This window comes from Pyrgilauda ruficollis, unplaced genomic scaffold (genome assembly GCF_017590135.1).
Source record: "Pyrgilauda ruficollis isolate IOZ18807 unplaced genomic scaffold, ASM1759013v1 scaffold54, whole genome shotgun sequence".
In the NCBI taxonomy this organism is placed as follows: Eukaryota; Metazoa; Chordata; class Aves; order Passeriformes; family Passeridae; genus Pyrgilauda; species Pyrgilauda ruficollis.
In genome coordinates, this window is record NW_024527044.1 from 816,907 (window position 1) to 837,105 (window position 20,199).

The following is a 20,199-nucleotide window of genomic DNA, read 5'->3' on the forward strand; positions in this document are numbered from 1 at the left end:
AAACAAGAATGTGCACACGAGGACAAACGAGCAGTGACATCAGTCTCTGAAGTTATCTTGTGCCATGGTATGAAGTCCAACCAGAACTATCTTTCTATGCTATTTCAATTCAAGAATTCAAGAGCCTTTTGAATGCATTTACAAGCTCCTGGTGCATGTGGGTGGGAGCAGAGCTCAGGCTCATGTTCCTGCCAAGGTGACCAAGCTTGTTCCAGAACAGCAATGCTACCCTGCAGGTGGAGGCCACTTGCACATCTCTGTCTCACAGACACCCTGAGAAAACACTTCTCAGAGATAAAGCTTTATACCATTCACATTTCTCACCTTCTGAACTCACAACCTGCTTATCTAATTCTCATCTTACTCCAAGGCATATTTTTTTTCCCATGGAGAAGCATCTCTGCTAGAATCTCCTTGAAGATTTTCTAGAGTCTGTCTCTAGTTGACAGCCACATCCTACCTTCTTGAGCAGCCACTTCTAGGTTTAGAAACACTGACAAAAATATTTCTATCACTATTTAAGGTTTGCCAGTCCTGCAGTAGGAAGAGGATGAGCAGGGCAGAGATACCTTATATTGGCTTTTCCCAACTCATAAGTATAAGCAAAGATTCTATATAAGCAAAGACTGTTGCTCAGAGAAGTTGTGGATGCCCCATCCCTGGAATTGTTCAAGGCCAAGTTGGATGGAGCCCTGGGAAACCTGATCCAGGGGAAGGTGTCCCTACCCATAGCAGAGGGATTGGAATTGGATGATCTTTAAGGTCCTTTCCAACCCAAACCATTCTGTGATTTTATGGTTCCGTGAATCTGCCTTCGATACATTAAAACAAAACTTTGCCCCATTCCCTCTCCCATTGCTCACTACTTTGTTTTTGTGAATCTGCCTTTGATACATTAAAAAAAAATTTGCCCCATTCCCTCTCCCATTGCTCACTAGTTTGTTTTTTTGGTCCAGTAATGGGCGCCATTTTACTATATCTCACACTCAGACTAAGTATCAAACAATGACGCTTACTTCAGATCAACACACAGGATATAGTGGGGAAAAAAAACAAAAACCAAAGAAAAAAAACACCAAAAACAAGCAAACAAAAAAACCCACCAAAACCAACCTCCTTGCATTTTAACCAATAAAGTTAAAAGAAATAAAGTTAAAAGGCCTGGGACACAAAAAATTGAAAATCTTTTTCTGTAGTATTCGTGTAACCTGGGGATTTCAGTGCCACAGAAAAACAGACACAAACACCATGACTCAAAGGGCTGGAGCCTTTTTCCACCAGTGAAAACAAGCCTCACTGGGAGAGGTGCTGCTCCAAGTGGCTGGTTTTAAACCTTCTAACACATTATATAATACAAAGCCCAGGTCCAGACCCATGCAGGCAAAAAAAGAGAAACCAAAACATTACATTCAAACAGTACCTTTCAGCTCAAAAGAACCCAGGCCATGAATCATTTTATCCACCGCAGAATGCCATCACCTCGAAGCTGAAATGCAGCAGCTGTTTATTACCCTGCAAGAACATTAAGATGGGTGCTCCTTTGCAGCCAAAACAGCAAGGAAAACTGAGTAGACAAATAAAACAACCTGGAACACATAGGCTTACCCTCCTTACCTTTATAATGAGTACCAGAGGAACTTTAGGGACCACAAGCAGCTGATGCTTCCAGACGCCCAGTGCTAACAATGCTTTCCACAGCACTTAAGGGATCCTTGGAAGCCAAAAGCATTTGACCTGGACATGCTTTGCTTTGCTTGGTTGACAGCGAGGCCAAGAGTTGGCTATTACACACTGACCACAATTTCTATGTCACATCCAAAGTCACTTCTGCCACACTTAGAACCAAATTAATGCCAGAAACACAGTAATCAAGACAGTATGAGCTGCCCAAAGATGCAGAAATTTGTCTCACTGCTTGTGGCAGCTAATTGCAGTTGTGTACCTGCCCTGACAGTTGATTGCTAATTAATAAATTGCGATCATGCTCTGTCAAACATGGCTCCCTCAGACCCTGACTCACAGTATCTCGGGGAGATGCTACACGTCTCTTGGAAGTGGCTTATCAAAATTGGAACAGTTTGCTATCCAAATATACTGAAGTTTTCACTCAAAATTCAAAATCTCATTGTTACACCACACTCATCACTGTGGTATCTGAGTACGGCCATTTCCAGCAGAATTCCAGCTCCAGCTGGATTCCATGAAGAGTCACTCGGATGCAGAGTTAATGGGGCCAGGATCATGCAGCCAGTCCTGCATGGGCTCATGAGAAGTTGTGGCAGAAGCTGGACTTCAGCTCCCAGTGAATGAGAAAGGGTCTTGTGGCCAAAGGACATTAATTAGGAGATTGCTAAAGCCCTGGGGCTCCATTCCAGAGCACTCACACAAGATGTGTGCCACTGTTCCCTGCTGCTGTGCAAAGCGACCCTGTCTGGCAGGGCAGTGGTGGGGGTACTGCTGTTACTGCACAGGTCTTCTGAGACAGGGAGAGATCACACCGATTGCACTGTGTCCTGGGAGTGGATGTGCCCACTGGGTTTTGTTTATCCCACAGTGGTGTGAAGTGCACAGCAAAAACAATCTGTTCTACAGCACAGCTCTGTCTGTTTCACAGGCTCATGCCTGTGAAACAAAGTAAGGTAAGAATGTTTGGTCAATGGCCCAAAATGGGGGCAAAAAGGAAACTGACCTCTGGGTTGAAATGGCTAAAATGTCAACCTAAGTCTCTTGTACTCCTCACCCTGCCCTGGCTCATCCATGCCACACAAGCTGTATTTTTAGCTCTCCAAGCCTCTCAGCCTTTCTTTCCTGGGTCACTTGCAGTCCCAGAGAAACAACTCCCATTATGAGCAAAGACTTTCCCAGGCAAGATGCTTGGCCATTTACAGACCTGCACATGGTCTGACTGATACAGAGATATTGCAGCACTTCTGAAAACAAGATGTTTTCACCAAAACACTCTCTGATAATCAAACAAATCAAAGGGCAACCTAACTGGATCCACAAAAGCAAAATGTGCAGCTGCCAAAGTACTGCTGTTATCTCTGGCATGGCTGGGTCACTGAGACATTTCACAGAAACAAAAATGTATTTCCTGTGTAGACCCAATTAAAATACCTCTGGAGAAATGTTTCATGTGTTCTAAAGACCTGAAGCTAGAGCTACCCAACTGGCCTGTAAGGAATGAGAATACTTCCCAGGGGTTGATGGAAAGCACCAAGTCTGCCGTACTCATTACATTAGGCTCAGCAGCAGCCTCTGACCTTGCAAATATCTGGCAGGAGGGTGCTGTGCCCTCCCAGAGAGAGGGAGCTGCCTCCCCTGCTGGGAGTGAGCTCTGATAACATTGGAGGGCACTCCAGGATTCCACCCAGGTGTCCTTCCACAGCAGAAGCCACTGGCCTCTCCTGGTCCACACACAAGGTTTGGAGAAGACAGCACAGTCTGTGAAAGGAAACCTGTACCCTCCTCCTGGGTCTGACCAAGTTCCACCTGCACACCTGGGTCTGCTTTACTTCACAGGGAGGAGGGCTTTGCTGCCCATGCACAGGTCTCTGGGGACACATGGAGGCTGTGGGTCACTTGCTGCACAGGTAACAAGACCTTGGTTTTCACCTCCTTAATTTTCCATTTTGATATTTTATTTTTTCTCTCTGTTCTCCCTATTATTAGTTCATGTGCTTATACTGCAGGATCTGGCTGTTTTTCTTCCTGTTCTGGCTGGGACAAGGCAGGCGGATGGCTCCCCCAGGTTGGTGAAACATGATAAAAGCAGAGTGGGGACAGAGGCAAGGATGAGAACTCGGTTATTTTGCTCATAACACAATGTGCCTCTTCTCTGCCCTCCAGTCCCACTGACTCATCAGCTCTATATGTGCTCCCACTAGGTTTTGTAGAGAGCAGTTGCCGCTCCAGAATTTTTTGGATGAAACTGAATAAACTCTTGCTCCAGGGAAAGTTCTTCCAGCTGGAAATCTATGGTGAGTTACAAGTGGCAGCCCCAAATAACATGGAGGCTGGGGAATCACCTAAGTGATCCCAGAGTCTGTGATGTGAATGCTGCTGCCATCTATTGATAACTTATAGCTCACCCAAGGACCTGCAGCACATCCTTGTCACCCTGAGCCAGCCTCTCCCTCCTCAATTTGGCCACTACCCCTGCAGAGGAGCAGAGCTGCAGCCACAGCCCCCTCTGCCCTGTGCTGCTACGGGGCTGGGAAAGGAGAAAGGATGGTCTGAGGAGCAAGGACTGACATTTGGCTTTCACTCTTTTCTCTGCTGAGCCCTTACACATGTCTAGCAAGGAAAACAAAGGCAATGTTGCAGATTGCATGTGTCCCGGACACCATAATGACAACAGCAGTGTAGGCTGGGTAATACTCAGAACACACACTCTCAATGAGGGCTGAGTGAGTGCTGCAGCAATTAAAGGACTTTGGAGGCCATCTTTAGTTCCTTTTTATTTAACACCACAACGGCATTTAAATACCACGATTCAGATTGGACAAAGGGGTTCCATTTTCTGCAGAAAACAAAAATCTTCAGAACCAAAATGAAAACCAGAAAATGTTCACATCAGATTGTAAAAAGTATGTGATTTCACCCCAAACCTAATTAATTTCTCTTGAGATCAGTGCACTCTTTTCTGGGTTATGTTTTTTTTCATTTGATTTGGAGGCAGAAATGAAAAAAATCAAGTACGGAAAGGGTGTGGGCAGAAAGGATATCATTTATGAGAGTAACTGATACTGCTGGAAAAAACAGACCAGCCTTCAGGCACAAAATGCTGTTTGTTTCTTCCAGCTCTATCAGCTGGTCTCATAAAAGCTATTCCTTCTTCTTCCAAAATTATTCCCACTTATCTCCTGAGCCTATCCTGCCTGCAGGCATCCATCTACTGAAACAGCAGTTCTAGAACTGACCAACATTTAGGCATGACAGACAAATCTAGAAATTGCAGTGGCAGCTAGTTAAACCCTATCTATTTGTACAGATTCTTGTGTCTAACCCAAGACTAAAATAGTTCCTTAATCAGAGGGCAGATGATTAACAAAATATGATGTTATTAATTCTACCATCATCAAGAGCTGAGCACAGCCAGTCCCTGTCCTGTCTCTTGTTGGTTCCCCCACAGGCCTCACAGCATGCAGAGAGAAGCAGAAAACCTGATCAATATGTAAAAGTGCCCACCCAAAACAGGTCTGTGACCACATCCTTTGAGCAGAGTGAGCAGCAGATTATCCCAACTTGATGATTTTTAGAAACAGATGGGTTTAATAGCCCATTACTCTTTTCCAGAGACCAAAATCAAGGAGGAGAAATGTAGGTGACGCTTCAGAGAAACTCTCCATAATAGCACTTCAAAGTGGCAATGGCACAAGCTTCTCGATGCAAGGAAACAGGCATTGAAGTGCACGTGATGTGTGTGAGCTTGAGTCATGCCAAACTGTCTCATGCAGTCCTACACAAGCCAGCACAGTGTCACCAGCTCCTTAGCAGCACACGTCACTGGAGAGCACCCAGCCCACCTGGGGAAACGCTGCATGACAGGGCCTCAGCACCACTCTGCCCCAGGACTTGCCTTGAGCTTTACATCCCACATATCCTTCCCTTTTTCTGCAGATCCTCATTCTGGCCCTGTTCTGCTGGATGAGAAATTAGCATCTCGCTGTGGCTATGTCCTGTCAGAAGACGTGTGGGGCAATCCCGTCTTCCGCGCCTCGGCGCTCGGCTGTCACGTGGCCAATGAGGTAAGGCCCAGGCACTTCCAGGCCTTGGAAGCAGCTCAGGCAGTACATCTTCTCCAAAAACACAAGACTGAGATAGTATATGGCATTCTAATGGCATGATTTGAGAATACTGAACTCAAGGAACTAGTGTTGGGAGTGTAGTGTGGAAATGAATAGGCAATGGCTCTCTGCTGTGAAGTTTGCCCAGTGTGACTGACATGGGATTTCCTCTCTCCATGGAATGACACTTATCCTAATGCTGCTGAGTAGCTGCCAGTTCTCAAGCATATCCTTGTAGCTGCTGATTTGCCAGAGAGTTTCTTGAAAGCCTCTCTGGAAAGAAGTAGGCATCTGCTTGAAAAAGCAATGTTTGCAGTGTGATTCTGGCAGATCATTTCCTGGCTTAATTTGTGTGGTAATGTGCCTGTTAACACATGCCTAGGAACGTAGATCACACACGTCTATTAGACCCAGATTTGCCTCACGTAACTTTAGCCATCTAAAAGATAATGTCTAGTCTAAACTAGTTGTTTGCTCTTCCACAATAGTCAATGGAGAGAAGCAGGCATCTCCAGAAGGTGATTCACCCCTTCCAAAAATATGTGTAAAAATGTAGCCTGGATTTCTAATTTCTAAATGTTAGTTGAGATGAAATATACCCAGAACCAGAACAAATCAGAGTCGAAACTTCATTTCTTGTCCATGTTTAGTCTGGTTGGTCCTGGAAGCCCCACAGAAAAAATATGGTAAAACTTTATAGGGAGAGTTAGCTAACAAGAACGGGGGTGTACAGTGTGCTGTGCAATGACCTGGATTTCCAGGCTGGAAATTTCTCTGTAAAGGTTTTGCCTTCTTCTGTAGAAAAATACACATCTATGTCAGATAGAAGGACAGTCCATGGCTTTGTGTGTGGCTTCTGGGGAGCTGAAGAACCAAAAGGATATTTTTTACTGGACTTAGTCTAGTGTTAAACATTAAATAGCATTGTAGATTAGGTCTGAACTACTTAAATCAAAACAAAAGTTCCAGTACTTTCTTTGTGTGGAGACACACAGAGTCACAAAGAGAAACATGAATCTCATGGTAAGGTAGGTCAGGTCTGCCCTTGACCGGCTGCTCCTTTATAGTGTGGCAAGAACAGAGCTGAGACAGAGTCTGAGGCAGAGGCTGTGAGTGCTGAGACAATGTCCCTGGCTCAGTAAGACCCTGCATACAAACGATTTCAGACAGGGTGGTATGTTGTAGGAGCTGTTACTGCAGTTCTCAAGCTGTTCTCATCATTATAAAACGCTCTCAGAAACAGAACATGAAACAGTCCCATGCAGCCACTCCTGGAACCTTCCACACCATCTGCTGAATTGCCAGTTTTTCTTCCCAGGCAGATGAGCTGTTTTCACTGACTGTGAACATCAAGGTCTCCTCATTTTCAAGCATGAGGGCAGCTGTCACCTACACCTACCCCATGTACTGCTCCTATGCATCCTGGGCTTCAAGAGAAATTGTGTGTGAAGAAAACTACATGGAGGTAAAAACCTTCCCACTGAAGGCAAGGCTACATCCAAGTTCCCTGCCAGGCACAGCAACCTCCACAAAATCCTGTCAGAAGTTGATTGTACCCCATGTACCAGGCATAACAGAAACCTGATATTTAGCAGAGTGTGTAACTGTATATCTGATTAGTAACACATTTACATGCCATAAATATTTTGTATGCAGTGAAACTCAGTTAACTGTACAGATGAATTAAGGCAAGCCTCTGCAAGCAAATCAACAGAGAGGCTTAAGGCCAAGCTCTTAAGCTCATGAGAGTTCCTCTTGGTTATAAAGTGCTGCAGCAGTGAGAATGTCATCTTCATATCTGAAATAATAAAACCTAGAGTTTGCAGAGCTGCATCTCTGCTGAATCACACAACTCACAGGACGTGACTGTGAGACAGGAGCTGACTCCTGCCAGGTGTGCAATTGGGCTGCTTGGCCTGCTGCCATCGCCTCCACACCAGTGTAGAAATGAGGCAGCAAACAATCCAAATTTCATTGCTTTCTGTGCATGCCTGCAACAGGCAGGAGAAAGAAAGCATATTTCTCCTGTCAGAACTCAAGGCTGCGCAGTCATATCTGGGTTGCAACACAATGAAACCATGGTACAGGTGTCTTCTGACTGTCCTGTTTCCTTGCCTCACTCTGCAGCACATGTGGGATTTACACCACAGCACCTGCCTTAGGTACTGGGGACCCTGCATTTTCAGGTTTTCAGCCTGCATGGGAAGAGAGAACCAATCCTGTTAATGCCAATGACCTGCTTTCCTTCACCTCCAGTGGAGAGACCCAACTTTCATTTTAAGGCCACAAAAATTACTGCTACCAAGAACCTCCATGGAAACACTTTAATTACCTCCAATGAATGCAAACTGATAAATTTTGATCGATACTGTTCCCCATGCCTGTAAGAGTACTGAAGATCTGTTTGCTCCCATTGCTCCCAAAGAATCTCCTCTGTCCCCAGGTGTCAGTGAAGACTGATGTCCCAGCAGTTTCAAATGACTACACCGTAGCATGGATGTCAGCACTGCCAGAGGTATGAAGGGGAGTCTTTCCTATCAGTTCCTAGCCTGCCTTTTCTCTCTGCTCTTATGAGTCATTCCTGGAGCATAGCTCCATCTCAGACAAAAAAAGGGAGATGACAAATTTGCCGTCAAGTACTGAAAACCTCTCAAGTATTTTTAGACCTCTAGACTGCAAAAAGACATTTAGGTGGGAGAACAGAGTCACACACTTGTTCCATTAGTGGAAACTGAGTTCAAGACAAACAAAGGTAGGTGGTTCTTCACACAATGGGTAGTGAAACTGTCAAACTCATCTCCAAAAGATGTTGTGGCTGCTAAAAGCTTACTTGATCCCAAGGAAAGTCTGGAAAAGTTGACTGAAGAGAAATCCAATAAGACACACAAAATACAAAGAAGGTACAGATAGCTCAGGAGTCACTGAGATGAAAAATATTTGAGACTGGAAAGAATGAGTGGGAAATTATGACAGGAGCATCTATCTTATGAGGAAAAGCTGAGGGAGTTTGGCCTGTTTAGACTGGGAAAGATTAGGAGAGGATCTTAGTACAAGTATCTGAAGGAAGGGTGTCAAGAGGATGAAGAGGTTCTCCTCAGTGATGCCCAGCAGTAGGACAAGAGAGCAGACAGAAACTGATCCACTGGAAGTTCCACCTGAATGTGAGGAAGAATGAAACAGATTGCCTAGAGAAGGTGTGGAGTCTCATCTGGAGAAATTCAAAAGCTGCCTGGACACAATCCTGAGTACCACGCTCATGGGGAAGCTGCTTAAGCAGGGAGGTTGGACTGGATGGCCTCCAGTGGTTCCTTCCAACCTTAACCATTATGTGATTCTGTCAAATACATATGCTTGTCCCATGTTTCTCATGTCTTACTTGCTCCTGATGCCCATTTTCCTTTTGACTGTGCTCCCATATGGCCATCACTGCAGGGGACTGTGTTCTAGGCCAGTACAGGCATTGCTCTCTTCTTATGTTTAACACAGTATGGCTACACACTGTCAATGGTAGTCTGTCATTTGGACCCTGGACTGCTCCAGCAGTCAGTAGACATGGGGACAATCAGTTTCTTAACAACACAGATATTTTGTCCACAGTGGATTTGTACAAGGCCACCTGTCTACGTTTCTTCCAGGGCTGCTAGAAGAGTATCCCTACAGATACCTTAAAGAGCTCTAGAATTCCTTATCTTTACATATTCATATATATAGATATATATATATATACATACACATATATATCTCGAGGGTATTTCTTGCCTGAGATGACCTCCTAGTGTCATTTCAGTTACTCCTACTTCTAACAGGAAAACAGGCACTACAGTATCACTACTCAGCTTTTTGAGAGACATGGAACTGATATAGCTCATCTCTCTCTTGCAGACTCAAAATGTTGCATACCAGCAATGGCAACTGATGTTTGTTTCTCCATCAGGGAGAAAGAGAATAACAGTAAGTGATGCAGTAAAACTGGGCTACAGCTTCAATAACAGCCTGTCCCGAGTGTACCTGCGAGCGCCCTACCACAGCAACGAGTCTGATGTCAGCGTGGTGAGTTGCTGATCCCAGCCAGACACAAAGCTCTGCTGTTCCCACTGTCTCTCCAGAACATCAGCTCTCTTTTTCTGCCTGGGCTCAAACAGGTCAGTGGTGTAAATATGAACATGATCACTTCCACTTCCATGTACAGGCAGCGGTGGCTGCTTTTGCTGATTGACACAACGGTCTCCTGTCCTGTTGGTAAGGATCTCTTCCTTCTGCACTAAAAATAACCACCGAAGGAGGTAGTAGAAAACACTGTCTTCCCATTCTCACTAAGAGAAGAGGTTTACAAGCTTCCCTCAGAGCAACATGAGCTAAGAGTCTGTGGCTTTAGTCCTGGACAAACACAGTCCCTGCTGTGACACTGTATTATTTGTGTTCCCAGTGCAGTGTCATGTCTCTGGTTTCTCAAATCCCCACATTAGATGCAGGGAACTGGAAACAAGCAAAACTATAGAAGAGCCAGGGAGCCTCCCCTGGACTAATCCCACAGCCTTGGCTCTTTTTTTCCCATACTATTCCATGCAAGGCATACAGCTCTGCATCCTTGAAACTCACATAATCCTTTTCTCTGGAGAGGCAGGACTGGCCTGGCTTTTTCCAGAGAAGTGGTGGCTGCACCTGGCTTTCACAGCCTTAATAATCTCACAAAGATTATTAATTTGAAGAAGTGATGAGGAAGCACAAGGTTTTAAGTTGACGAGACCTTGAAGCCAATATTTCAAGAAGGTCCAAACAGGTTGCTCTGTGCCCTCTTCCTTCTGCCAGTAAGCCCTGGGACAAGAGAGCAGGTAGCTGGGAGCACAGCTGCCACTCTTCTGAATAAATTTTTACCTGCCAGTTCTTCTGAATAAATTAATTATTCGCCTGAAATTGATTCAGGTCTGCTTCGAGCTCCAGGGTCTCTGTGACAAAATAGCCATCATTTGGCTAATATCCTACAAGGTGTTGCATCAGTGAAAGCTGTAGAGATATCCTGGTGAAATGGAATCAGGGAAAGGCAGAGACAGGACTGAGTGGTAACTCCAATTGCCCCTTCTCTGGAGCTGTCTATCTAATTCCACAGATGGCATCAGCTTCACCGATACCACGCTAACATGGACCGTGCCAAGAGTTATCCCCACGCTAGTGGTCCAGGAATCCACCTTTCTGTCTAAAAGCATTGTAATGGGAGTGGATGATCAAGTCATAGTGAATCCAGAGGAGATGAACTACTTACTGGAGTACAACGAGACACACATCAGAATAACCATCCCTACTGGAGCAGAAGGAGGCAAGCTAGAGGTGAGTACAGACCTGGCACACACAAATACATTTGAGGGCCTGTACTACAGATGTTTCCAAATCATGATAAATCCAAATACTGATTGACTGCTGCTAAAAATTTGCAGATACAATAAATATTTGAAGAGCTAGATGCTCCTGTAAGTAAGTGCTTTGAAAGCACTTACTCAGAAACTAGGAATTTAAAATGACAAAACACGGTGGAAGCAAGAGGTTGCCTTTTGCTAATAATCTATAAGACATACTAATACATTAAGAGTGGAGGGATTTCTGGACATTGGAATTTAATTGTCTCTGTTGTTCAATAATGAAACTAGTCCTGGTAAACTTCTTGCCTAGCTCAATGAGTAATTTCCCTGCCAATTTCCAAGACAGCATGATTTAGCAAGGGACAGGTTCTCTGCATGTTGTTGGGGTGCAGTCACCTGCTTTGAACATAGTTTATTCTTCATCAATATATAATTTACAGATACAGAGACAATGTCAAAAGGAATGTTCAGTAGAACAGAAGAGAATAGTTTGGGATGGAAGGCACTTTTAAAGACAATTTACTCCAGACTCCACTGCCATGGGCAGAAACATCTTTCACTAGATCAAGTTGCTCAAAACTCCACCCAACTTGAACAACTAGAAAGGAGTTGGCAATATTCCTCAAGATGGCACTGGTGTGATTTTTACTTATCCCCTTCTTGAGTTCCCTATTTGTGTAACAGATAGAACAAGAGACATGACTGGTAATACAGGGATGGTAAAAAAAAACAAAACAATATGGTGATGTGATAAATTTAATGAGGACACCCCTGATACTTCCTTGTTAAAGATCTCAGCAGTATCTGAGCCACACATGGACCAGACTAATGGGCCAAGCTACCAAACAAACAAGCAAAATCTCCTAGCAAAATCCATCCCAGGCTGTACTAGAATACCATTTGCTCTTCCTAGTGTGATAATTTTAACCATATTCAGTCGAATCTTCATTAAGCTACTGAAATTAAGATTTAATCACACATTTTACCTGCTAGAGCTCCATATCTGGTGGTGTCTACGGAGTCATTTACTGCATTGACCTGTTTCTGGAGCACACGTGGACGGATGCAGATTGGCAAACCACGAAGTATACAGTCATCAAAACCATCACCACACCTTTCATGCCACAAATACCAACTGTTACCAACAGTAAGTCTTTCCTCTCATTGACTCTTACCAATCTTCTGCTGTGCTATACATTGCTCCACCCAACCTATGCCACACATCTACATTCACCAGAATGTTCTCAACTCCCACTTACAATTTTCTAGGCAAAGTCAAGTTTCAAGTGTTATATTCAAACAAACAAACAAAACAAAACAAAGAAGAGCCCTTTAGTCTTAACTTATAAGTTGCTGATAAAAATGTAAACATTCCTTTCGTGTTAATACCTGGATTTTTCCAATGAGCACTGGAATAAAGATGTAGTGATGTGCAGTTATCACACTGGGAAGAACTGTCTAAGGACAGCAGTCATTGATGGTATTTTCTCCCCCAAACTGCCTGCATTTGATACCTTGGGAGCATACTGAAATCATTGTGCCACCCAGTGCTGCAGTCATGGTTTTTAAATTTTATTTCCCGATGCATTAAGGCACTAATGATTCTTGGAATTGTCTGGATAAGTGATATAAAAAGAAAAAGGAGCCTCTTACCATACATTATGATAATTTTTTCAAATTTTATGTAGCTGAACTAGATTCTAGATTTCTTTAAAGGTATTGCACATCATAGTGCACCTCTAGAAAGTCACTGAACCCACTTTCTATAAAGTTCTATGTATTTGTTGTTAATCCCCTGCATCTTGAAGCAATTCTCATGTACTCAAGAGTATTTCAGATCTGACTAGAACACAAACACTCATTAATCAGAGCCATTAAAGAGATGGCTGTTGGCTAAGTTTCCTGGAATTTGAATGGGAGGCCACCCCAACGTCTTCCTTATTTGATCCACATCAGCAGTAATTTGATGCTCTCTCCCTGCAGACACTGTGCCAGAGGAACGGCTATTTAATCTTGCATTTGGACACTTTCTTCCCGATGTCTCTCTGGTGGCAATCACAGTAAGAAATGTGCCATTTTCCCTGAGGGAAGCACAGCACCATGGCTTCAAGATTTATGAAACTCCCTTTTCTAATGGAACAAAAGCATTTATCCTGGAAGTCTCTTTTGATGATCCATATGTTCTGAAAGAGGTAGGATACAGCAGGTCACTTCAGCAGCAGAGTGCAGGAGGTGGGGCAGTCCCTTTGCAGAGCATGGTTCAGCTTTTATCAACCAACAACTGTTCCTTGATCATAAAGGTGTCAATGAGTCTGAGATCATCTGAGTTAAGATTAGAGGCTTTTATGTCCCCACCTTGCTCTCCATAGATCTCTAGGAGATCAGCATCAAGTGTAATTAGATGGGATGAAATGTTACTTCCTGTAGTGCCTGTCAGCATGGCTAATGTCCAGGTGCACACACAACAGGAAGAGGTTGTCAAGTCTGTATTAGATGAAACAGGAGTGTCTTGGAAAAATAAATCGATTATTGCAATGCTGGCAAACACCAGTTTCAAAAATCCAGTAACTCCTGAACCCACTGTTTGACTGCTGGCACAGGCCATGCCCCGTGCGAGCATGCTACAGGCAGGCTCAGGGTACTCTAAATGTAATTTTGTTAAGCTTCAGACCATTTGTAATCTAAATATTTGTAAAAGGTATATACTCACAGAGGGATTTCAACCTCTCATTTCAGTGGGAGGATGCATAACAGCAAGTCCTCTACCACTCTTTCAATCAAACCACGAAAGGGCTGTGATGCTGTTACAAGGAACAACATTGTGAACACACAGGATTTCTGCAGATAGTCTTCAGGCTGCAGTCAAACCACAGCCAAATTGCATTAAGGATCAAAGCAAGAAAAGAAAAATCTAGAAGTATTTCTTTCAGGTTGAACACCAGGTTTTGCTTTGGGAGCACTTTCAGTGAAGGAAAAGAGGATATTGAGAGGGAACTCTCACAGCATCTCCTCACACCTTCTGTTCAACCGATCACTCCTGGTTTCAGCCCACACTCTGACTAAAGAAGAATAAGGATTTGGACCTGGATCTGCCTCTATGAGCTCTTTCACCATTGGGCTACAGAGGAACCACCACTGCGTTCACTTCTGTCTTCATTTTCTGAAAAGGCACAACGTTCTCCACGTTTATGTTTGGCTGAAAGAGCTGTTGAATCCAGGCCAGATTTCTGAATAGCTTTAGGCCAGCTGAAGCGATGCTTTTGGAACCTGAGCTATTTGCAGGGGAGAGGAGGGTGTTGGAATAATTATTTAGTGTTGTTCAGAATATACATGCCTGCCTATTCTGAAAGCTGCTGCAGCTTTACTCCTCTCTCTTTCAGTATGTGAATAGAAATGAAACAAAATACACCCTCCTGGTCAACTACACCCTTAGCGTGGGTCCAGAGATGACACTCTACTATCATTCAGCAGAGGTGGAGTGTGTGATTGCTGATATTGGTAAGCTTTCCCCTGACATTAACTGGTTTGCATCAACAGCATGGCTGTCATTGAATTCAGTGAGAGCATCAGAGTGAGGGTGAGAGCTTTGGGGAAAACCCCACCCCTGCACAGCTCATTGTTGGTAACAGCCAAGTTGCTGCTCCACTGATGGCAGCTCTTCTGCATACTGGCAAGACAGTCTGCCCTCGAGACACTGAGAGCAATAAAACAAGTGTGTAGAAGAAGTTGGCTTGCAAACTTCAGTGTGAACAAGATGCCTCAGAACATGAACATACATCTACTGGCAAAACTTTCAGACATTGCTACAAGTTTCAGTTTGTCCTCAAACACAATTCTGCCTGCACATCCAGGGCAGAACTTAACTGACTCAAAAACATTGCTGTAATCTCCAAAGACAGCATTTCTGTAAGGAGAAATCATCCACTAAGAGCTGTACATAGCAGGTTGCTGAAACAGTCAGGTCTCTTTGGTATTTTCTCAAATTTATTAGATTTTTGCATGCCACAAAGATGACATGTCCTCGCTGTCCTATTTTATCTCTGAAATAGCTCTTGGTTCAGCTCAAAGGCTGATCAAAAAATGTATTTACGTACATAGCTCAGCTTGCCTTACTGAAACAGGGAACAGTCCTGGAAGTAAGCTGGCAGCCCCAGCTGGAGCAGGACTCCCCTGCTCAGATGTCAGCTGGTACACCCCCGACAACACAGCCAAGCCCTGCAGACAGAGCCAGCATGCACATTGCTGCTGGGGTTTCTCACCTGTGACAGAAATCCCTGCCTGGGCCAAACCTCAGCACTCTAACTTCCTTCATTGCTGACTCTTCATCCCACCTTCTTCCCACAGAAGTACCTGAAGCAGTTGGTTCCTGCGATGAAGAAAACCTGTATCTAACCCTGCCCACTTTTGGCTTGCACCAGTACTGGGAGCTGTACCTTGGTAACAAGCTCCTGAACCGGCACCTTGCCCTCACCAATGGGTACCTTGCAGCCACCAACTCCACACACCTGATCTTGCAAATACCTCTGTTTGCTGGGGGACTCATCTATGAGGTACAGGAGCTGTTCAGCAATGCCTTTTCTAAAGCACATGAGACTGCTTGCTCTCACAGAGTTCTACAGTCACAGTAGTGCTGTGGTATTGCACATATTGGAAAACCTCCAGAGGGAAGGACTCTGAGACAGAGCAAGTAGGATAAGAGGCATTGGACATGGGCCCTTATGGTAATGCCATGTATTGTGCAATCTGCAGTCCACACTTGTCTCTAAAAGATATGCACCAAGTCTTCAAAAACAAACTCCTCAGTGTTTTTAGTAAGATGAGGCAAAATGTCCCATCTGCACTGAGCCAGAAACAATATTTCAATATATCTTTTATGAAAGAAGCTCTTTTAAAGGAAATTTTGCAGAAAATTAAGGACATGGCGGCAGGGGAAAATTGATGCTGTAATAATTTGAACTATTCTACAATAATCAGCCCAAATTTATCTCTGTGGCAGTGACTGATAAATTCATACAAGAAAATTCATACTTGTAGTTCTGCCCCCATGTAGCTTCAGGCTTAAGGCTTCACACTGATTTAACTCTTGTGACTTGTTAGTATTCAAGTGACACGAGCTATGGAGCAGAACTTGGTACATGTGGATGATGTACAGGAGATAACAGATCTCTTCCATCTCCTCCTTCACAGGAAGTGTCCTTTCAGAAAATCAAAGCAAGGTTTGATGTTGCCTTAAGGAAAGTGAGAACTATGGAGACCTTACAGATGTTCTCCATTAGCTGCAGTTTTAATTCTTCAGCATTTATAAGTAAGTTATACAACTGATCAATCAATGAAAAGATGTGTGATTCTTTCTTGAGCTCATAACCAACTCTGTCTTTCTCAGTATGCCACCCAGATGGTACCATAATGGTATCTGCCCAAATGAAGACAGTTCCTGCCATTGACATGAGTAAAACCAAGCTCAGGGACAGCTCCTGCAAGCCTAAGGAGTATAATGAAGCCCATGCCTTCTTCAAGTTCCATGTCACTACCTGTGGCACTTCAGTAAGGGTAAGTCCATGGCCAGAGCAGATACTCCTGCTGGAACTCTCTGCCTCTCCTGCATTTTCCCTTTTGATCCCCTGCCCCAGCTCCTGAGAAGAGTCAATTTACAATGAGCTTCCTATATGCACAGTTTGAAGGTGACCACATTATTTATGAAAATGAAATCTCCTATGAGAAAGAGACTCTTCCAGGACAGAGCATACCAACAATCACAAGAGATCCAGACTACAGGTAGGAGCTGCTGCTCACTGACACTGCTCACTTCTGTACAGCTGCTGGGAAACAGATGTGAACATAAAAATTGCTGTTTCTTCTATTCTAGACTAACGGTCTTGTGCTACTACCAAGCAAAAGAGACCCTAGTACTCGGTGCCTTCTCCAGGGACCTGGCCACATCCCCTTCCTTTGGCTCTGGGACCATGTTCCCACATTCAAATACTGCAGGTGTGAAATTCCCTTCCTCCATTTTTAAACTTCTCTGATTCTTTCCATCCTAAGTTCCCTTGTTAAGACATGCCTTACTATCACCTAAAGAAGCTCACTAACATTTCCTTCTCTGCAGCTTACAGAAGGGTAAGACAAGCTCTGAATGTAGTTTCAAGAGTGTCCAAAGGTAAATCTCCTTCTACAGAAATCAAAGAATATCCAAGTATGTTTTAGTTTAAATCATATTAAACAACAAAATCCCCTGACATTTTCTCAAGATGAATCCTTCATGGAGTTCTATGGGCCCAGCATGGCAATTCTCAAACAACCCATGGAGCCTGTATTTCTTGAGGTGGAGCTGAAGGACGAGAGCCCCAGTGCCGAGTTATACCTGGAAAACTGCTGGGTAGCCACATCTCCAGACTTCAACAGCACCCCAAGATGGAACATCACTGTGGATGGGCAAGTAGTGTTAAATATCCAATGAACTCATCAGCAAAGCCCTAATGTCTACTTATATCTGTTGATCTTTCCTCTCAAATAGGTGTGAGATGAATGGCAGTGAGTTTGCTGCAGAGTTCTGCCCGGTACCTGTTAGCCCCAGGGTGAGACACCCTCCTCACTTTAAAAGGCTGGCAGTAAGGACCCTGGCACAGCAACTGGAACAGGTAGGATTGAGTGAAAGGCTCAGCTCCCACTCATGGACCCTATCTGGAAGTCTGGATGATGCCCTCAGTCATGTGGCTTAGTTGGAGGTAGCAAGGAGAAGGAAGCTGGACTTGATGATCCATATGGGTCCCTTCTAACCTGGGATATTCTGTGACTTTATGCTTTGAGAAATAGATTTAGGCACCTCACAGACTTAAACCCCAGCCAGCATTTAACTCAACTACCCTAACTGGTGCATAGCTTTAATTCAGTTCTCTTCTTAAATCTCCTCTGCCACCTAGCTGACTTGAGATTGGACAGGCTGGAGTAAACAAAAGCATTTTGTATGTAAATATGATTTTTATATGGTGGTTCTGGCTTTGTGTAGGATCAGATTAATATCACTTCAGCTCAAAATGTCTAGAGGAGAAAAATCAATTTATATGTCCCAATATCCATATGAATTTCAGTTCTGCTGTCTCTCATCTGTCCTAGCCAGTCATCCATCTCCTCAGGTGTCAGACAAGCAGAGGCATGTGGGTTTGGCCTTAAAGGTCTCTAAGGACTAAGAAGAGCAGAGAAAAACCCAGGACAGTCACCTGAGGGTAATTTGCTCCTTGTGCATCCAGCTGAGTGAGCTGTCTGTCCTGACATGTACTGATAGCAGCCGTGGTGTGTTCACCCTGCCTGGGCAGCTCAAGTAACTGCATCGTTATTTACTCAGACTTTCACAGGCACCTCAACTCTTGAACTTGCTAGAAATGAACACGATGCAATTCTGGGTTGTGCTGCTTCCTAAGTGTGCAGCTGCAGCAGGCACCAGATTGAGTTCCTGTCTAGTTTTGATACACGGCAGCACGTGAGCGAATTTTAACTTCTCCTGTCCCAGCCTCTCAGTTACCAAACTGCTGAGGGCTTCCTTGACTCCAACTTTAAATTCAAGGCAGGTTCAGCTAGAAGGTGCCACATGGAGGTGTCCAGAGAAGCATAAGTCTAATCAGATGTAGTTTCTGCAAAAGGCAAGGACAAAATAATGCTCTGCATAGTGAGATTTGATATGGATCACGTTGCATTTTTTCTTCCTTTCAGATGTATGTGCACTGTTTGGTGGCAGTGTGCTTTCCTACCAACACACAACCTGGCAGCACCTGCAGAGGACAGTGCAGCTCAAGCAGGGAGAGGAAGGGTAGGTTGTGGAGGAGGAAAAGAACCATTGCAATGCACCCCTGACCTGATGTTTTCAGAGATTTAGGAGCTCTGACTTTGGCATCTGAAATGCCTCGAGCATGGACTGTAAACATGGATGTCACCTTTAAGCATGTATGTGTTCTTTAAAAACTACACAAACACCCTGTGTATCATTCTCAGGCTTTCCAGGTCACCCTTCTGACAGTCTCCAGGGCTATGTACTTGCTGGACCAGTATGGACTGTTGCTCCAGATCGAAGATGACACACATGAACTGAATTTGGTAAGAACACCAGGCCCTGCGTACTCTCCCCGAGAGGTCACCATGCTTTGTGACACAAGCAATGCAGAGCCTGTCCTCCAGGACCTCAGAAATAAAAGTTCTGGGACAAGAACAGGGAATGGAGATGGTTTGCAGTCCCATGGTCTCAGCTTGAGCCCATGAGAGAGGGAGGAAGGAGAGCTCCCTGCCAAGCCAAACACAGCTGGTGTGGCTCTGGAGCAGATGCCAGCAGCAGAGCAGGGCAGGCTGGACTTGGGCCATAGCAGGCAGTTTTGGAGCCAGGTATTATTTCAACAGGTTTTCAACAGGACTGCCCCCAGTCTGAGAGAAAACAGATCCAAAATTTTAGAAACAAACACTAAGGCACTAAGGCATGCTGCCATATTCCAAATGCTTTTGAATGGTTCAAATCCTCCAAAGAGTAAGGTTTCTCCTATAGCTTCATCCACCCTTGGACAACCAGAACTGCTGAGCTGTCTGCTCCAGCATCACTCCTCACTTCAGCAAATGTGTGTGTCTCCAACAGCACCTGAAGGCTCTGCTGTGCTGGCTGCTTTCCAAATGGTGCCACTGGACACAGGAGCTACTGCTTCCAGGAACCACCAGAACTATTTGCATGAAGCTTAAATACCAGATGGTGGGACAGCACTGAAAAGTTCTTGAGTCTACCAACAGGATCAGTAAATCTTGCAACTTGTTGCCTCTCTGAAGTGGCTACAGAAAAAAACTTAGCAGAAAATGACCCAAGGCTGCAAAATAACACTTTGTGTCTCTTCCAGATGCTCAAATATGGACTTGCAGATCACTAAAATTATTCCAGCCCTGATTATGGCTGCTTCTTGTAATACTTCATAAAGTGACTGCCAATCCTCCTATCTGAATGTAAAGTGCAAATCTGAAAAGTCAAATAAAAATACACCAGAGCAATGTAAGCACAGAACATCTCCTTGCTAATGCGCAAGAGTAGC

The 20,199-nt window shown here is 44.3% G+C and overlaps 1 protein-coding gene and 1 long non-coding RNA gene across 2 annotated transcripts; both read left to right on the forward strand.

Annotated features, from left to right (window-relative positions):
* The first annotated feature begins 3,693 nt into the window (after positions 1–3,693).
* On the forward strand, positions 3,694–14,718 carry LOC121360760. The gene is made up of 11 exons (XM_041480836.1): positions 3,694–3,751; positions 3,888–3,980; positions 5,623–5,750; positions 7,108–7,254; positions 8,233–8,304; positions 9,672–9,839; positions 9,932–10,028; positions 10,897–11,114; positions 12,137–12,290; positions 13,127–13,335; positions 14,524–14,718. The coding sequence occupies exons 1-11, from the start codon at positions 3,739–3,741 to the stop codon at positions 14,716–14,718; spliced, it is 1,494 nt and encodes a 497-aa protein (XP_041336770.1). The 5' UTR covers positions 3,694–3,738.
* Positions 14,719–15,624: 906 nt separating this feature from the next.
* On the forward strand, positions 15,625–16,643 carry LOC121360749. The gene is made up of 3 exons (XR_005956252.1): positions 15,625–15,693; positions 16,331–16,448; positions 16,527–16,643. It is a non-coding gene; the product is annotated as an uncharacterized LOC121360749 (long non-coding RNA).
* The last annotated feature ends 3,556 nt before the right edge of the window (positions 16,644–20,199 follow it).

Excerpts from the sequence above, each read along its gene's own strand:
- LOC121360760 (XM_041480836.1), top strand. Across the intron at positions 3,981-5,622 it reads CTTCCAGCTGGAAATCTATG|ATCCTCATTCTGGCCCTGTT; the intron begins GTGAGTTACAAG and ends CTTTTTCTGCAG. Across the intron at positions 9,840-9,931 it reads ACGAGTCTGATGTCAGCGTG|GTCAGTGGTGTAAATATGAA; the intron begins GTGAGTTGCTGA and ends GGGCTCAAACAG.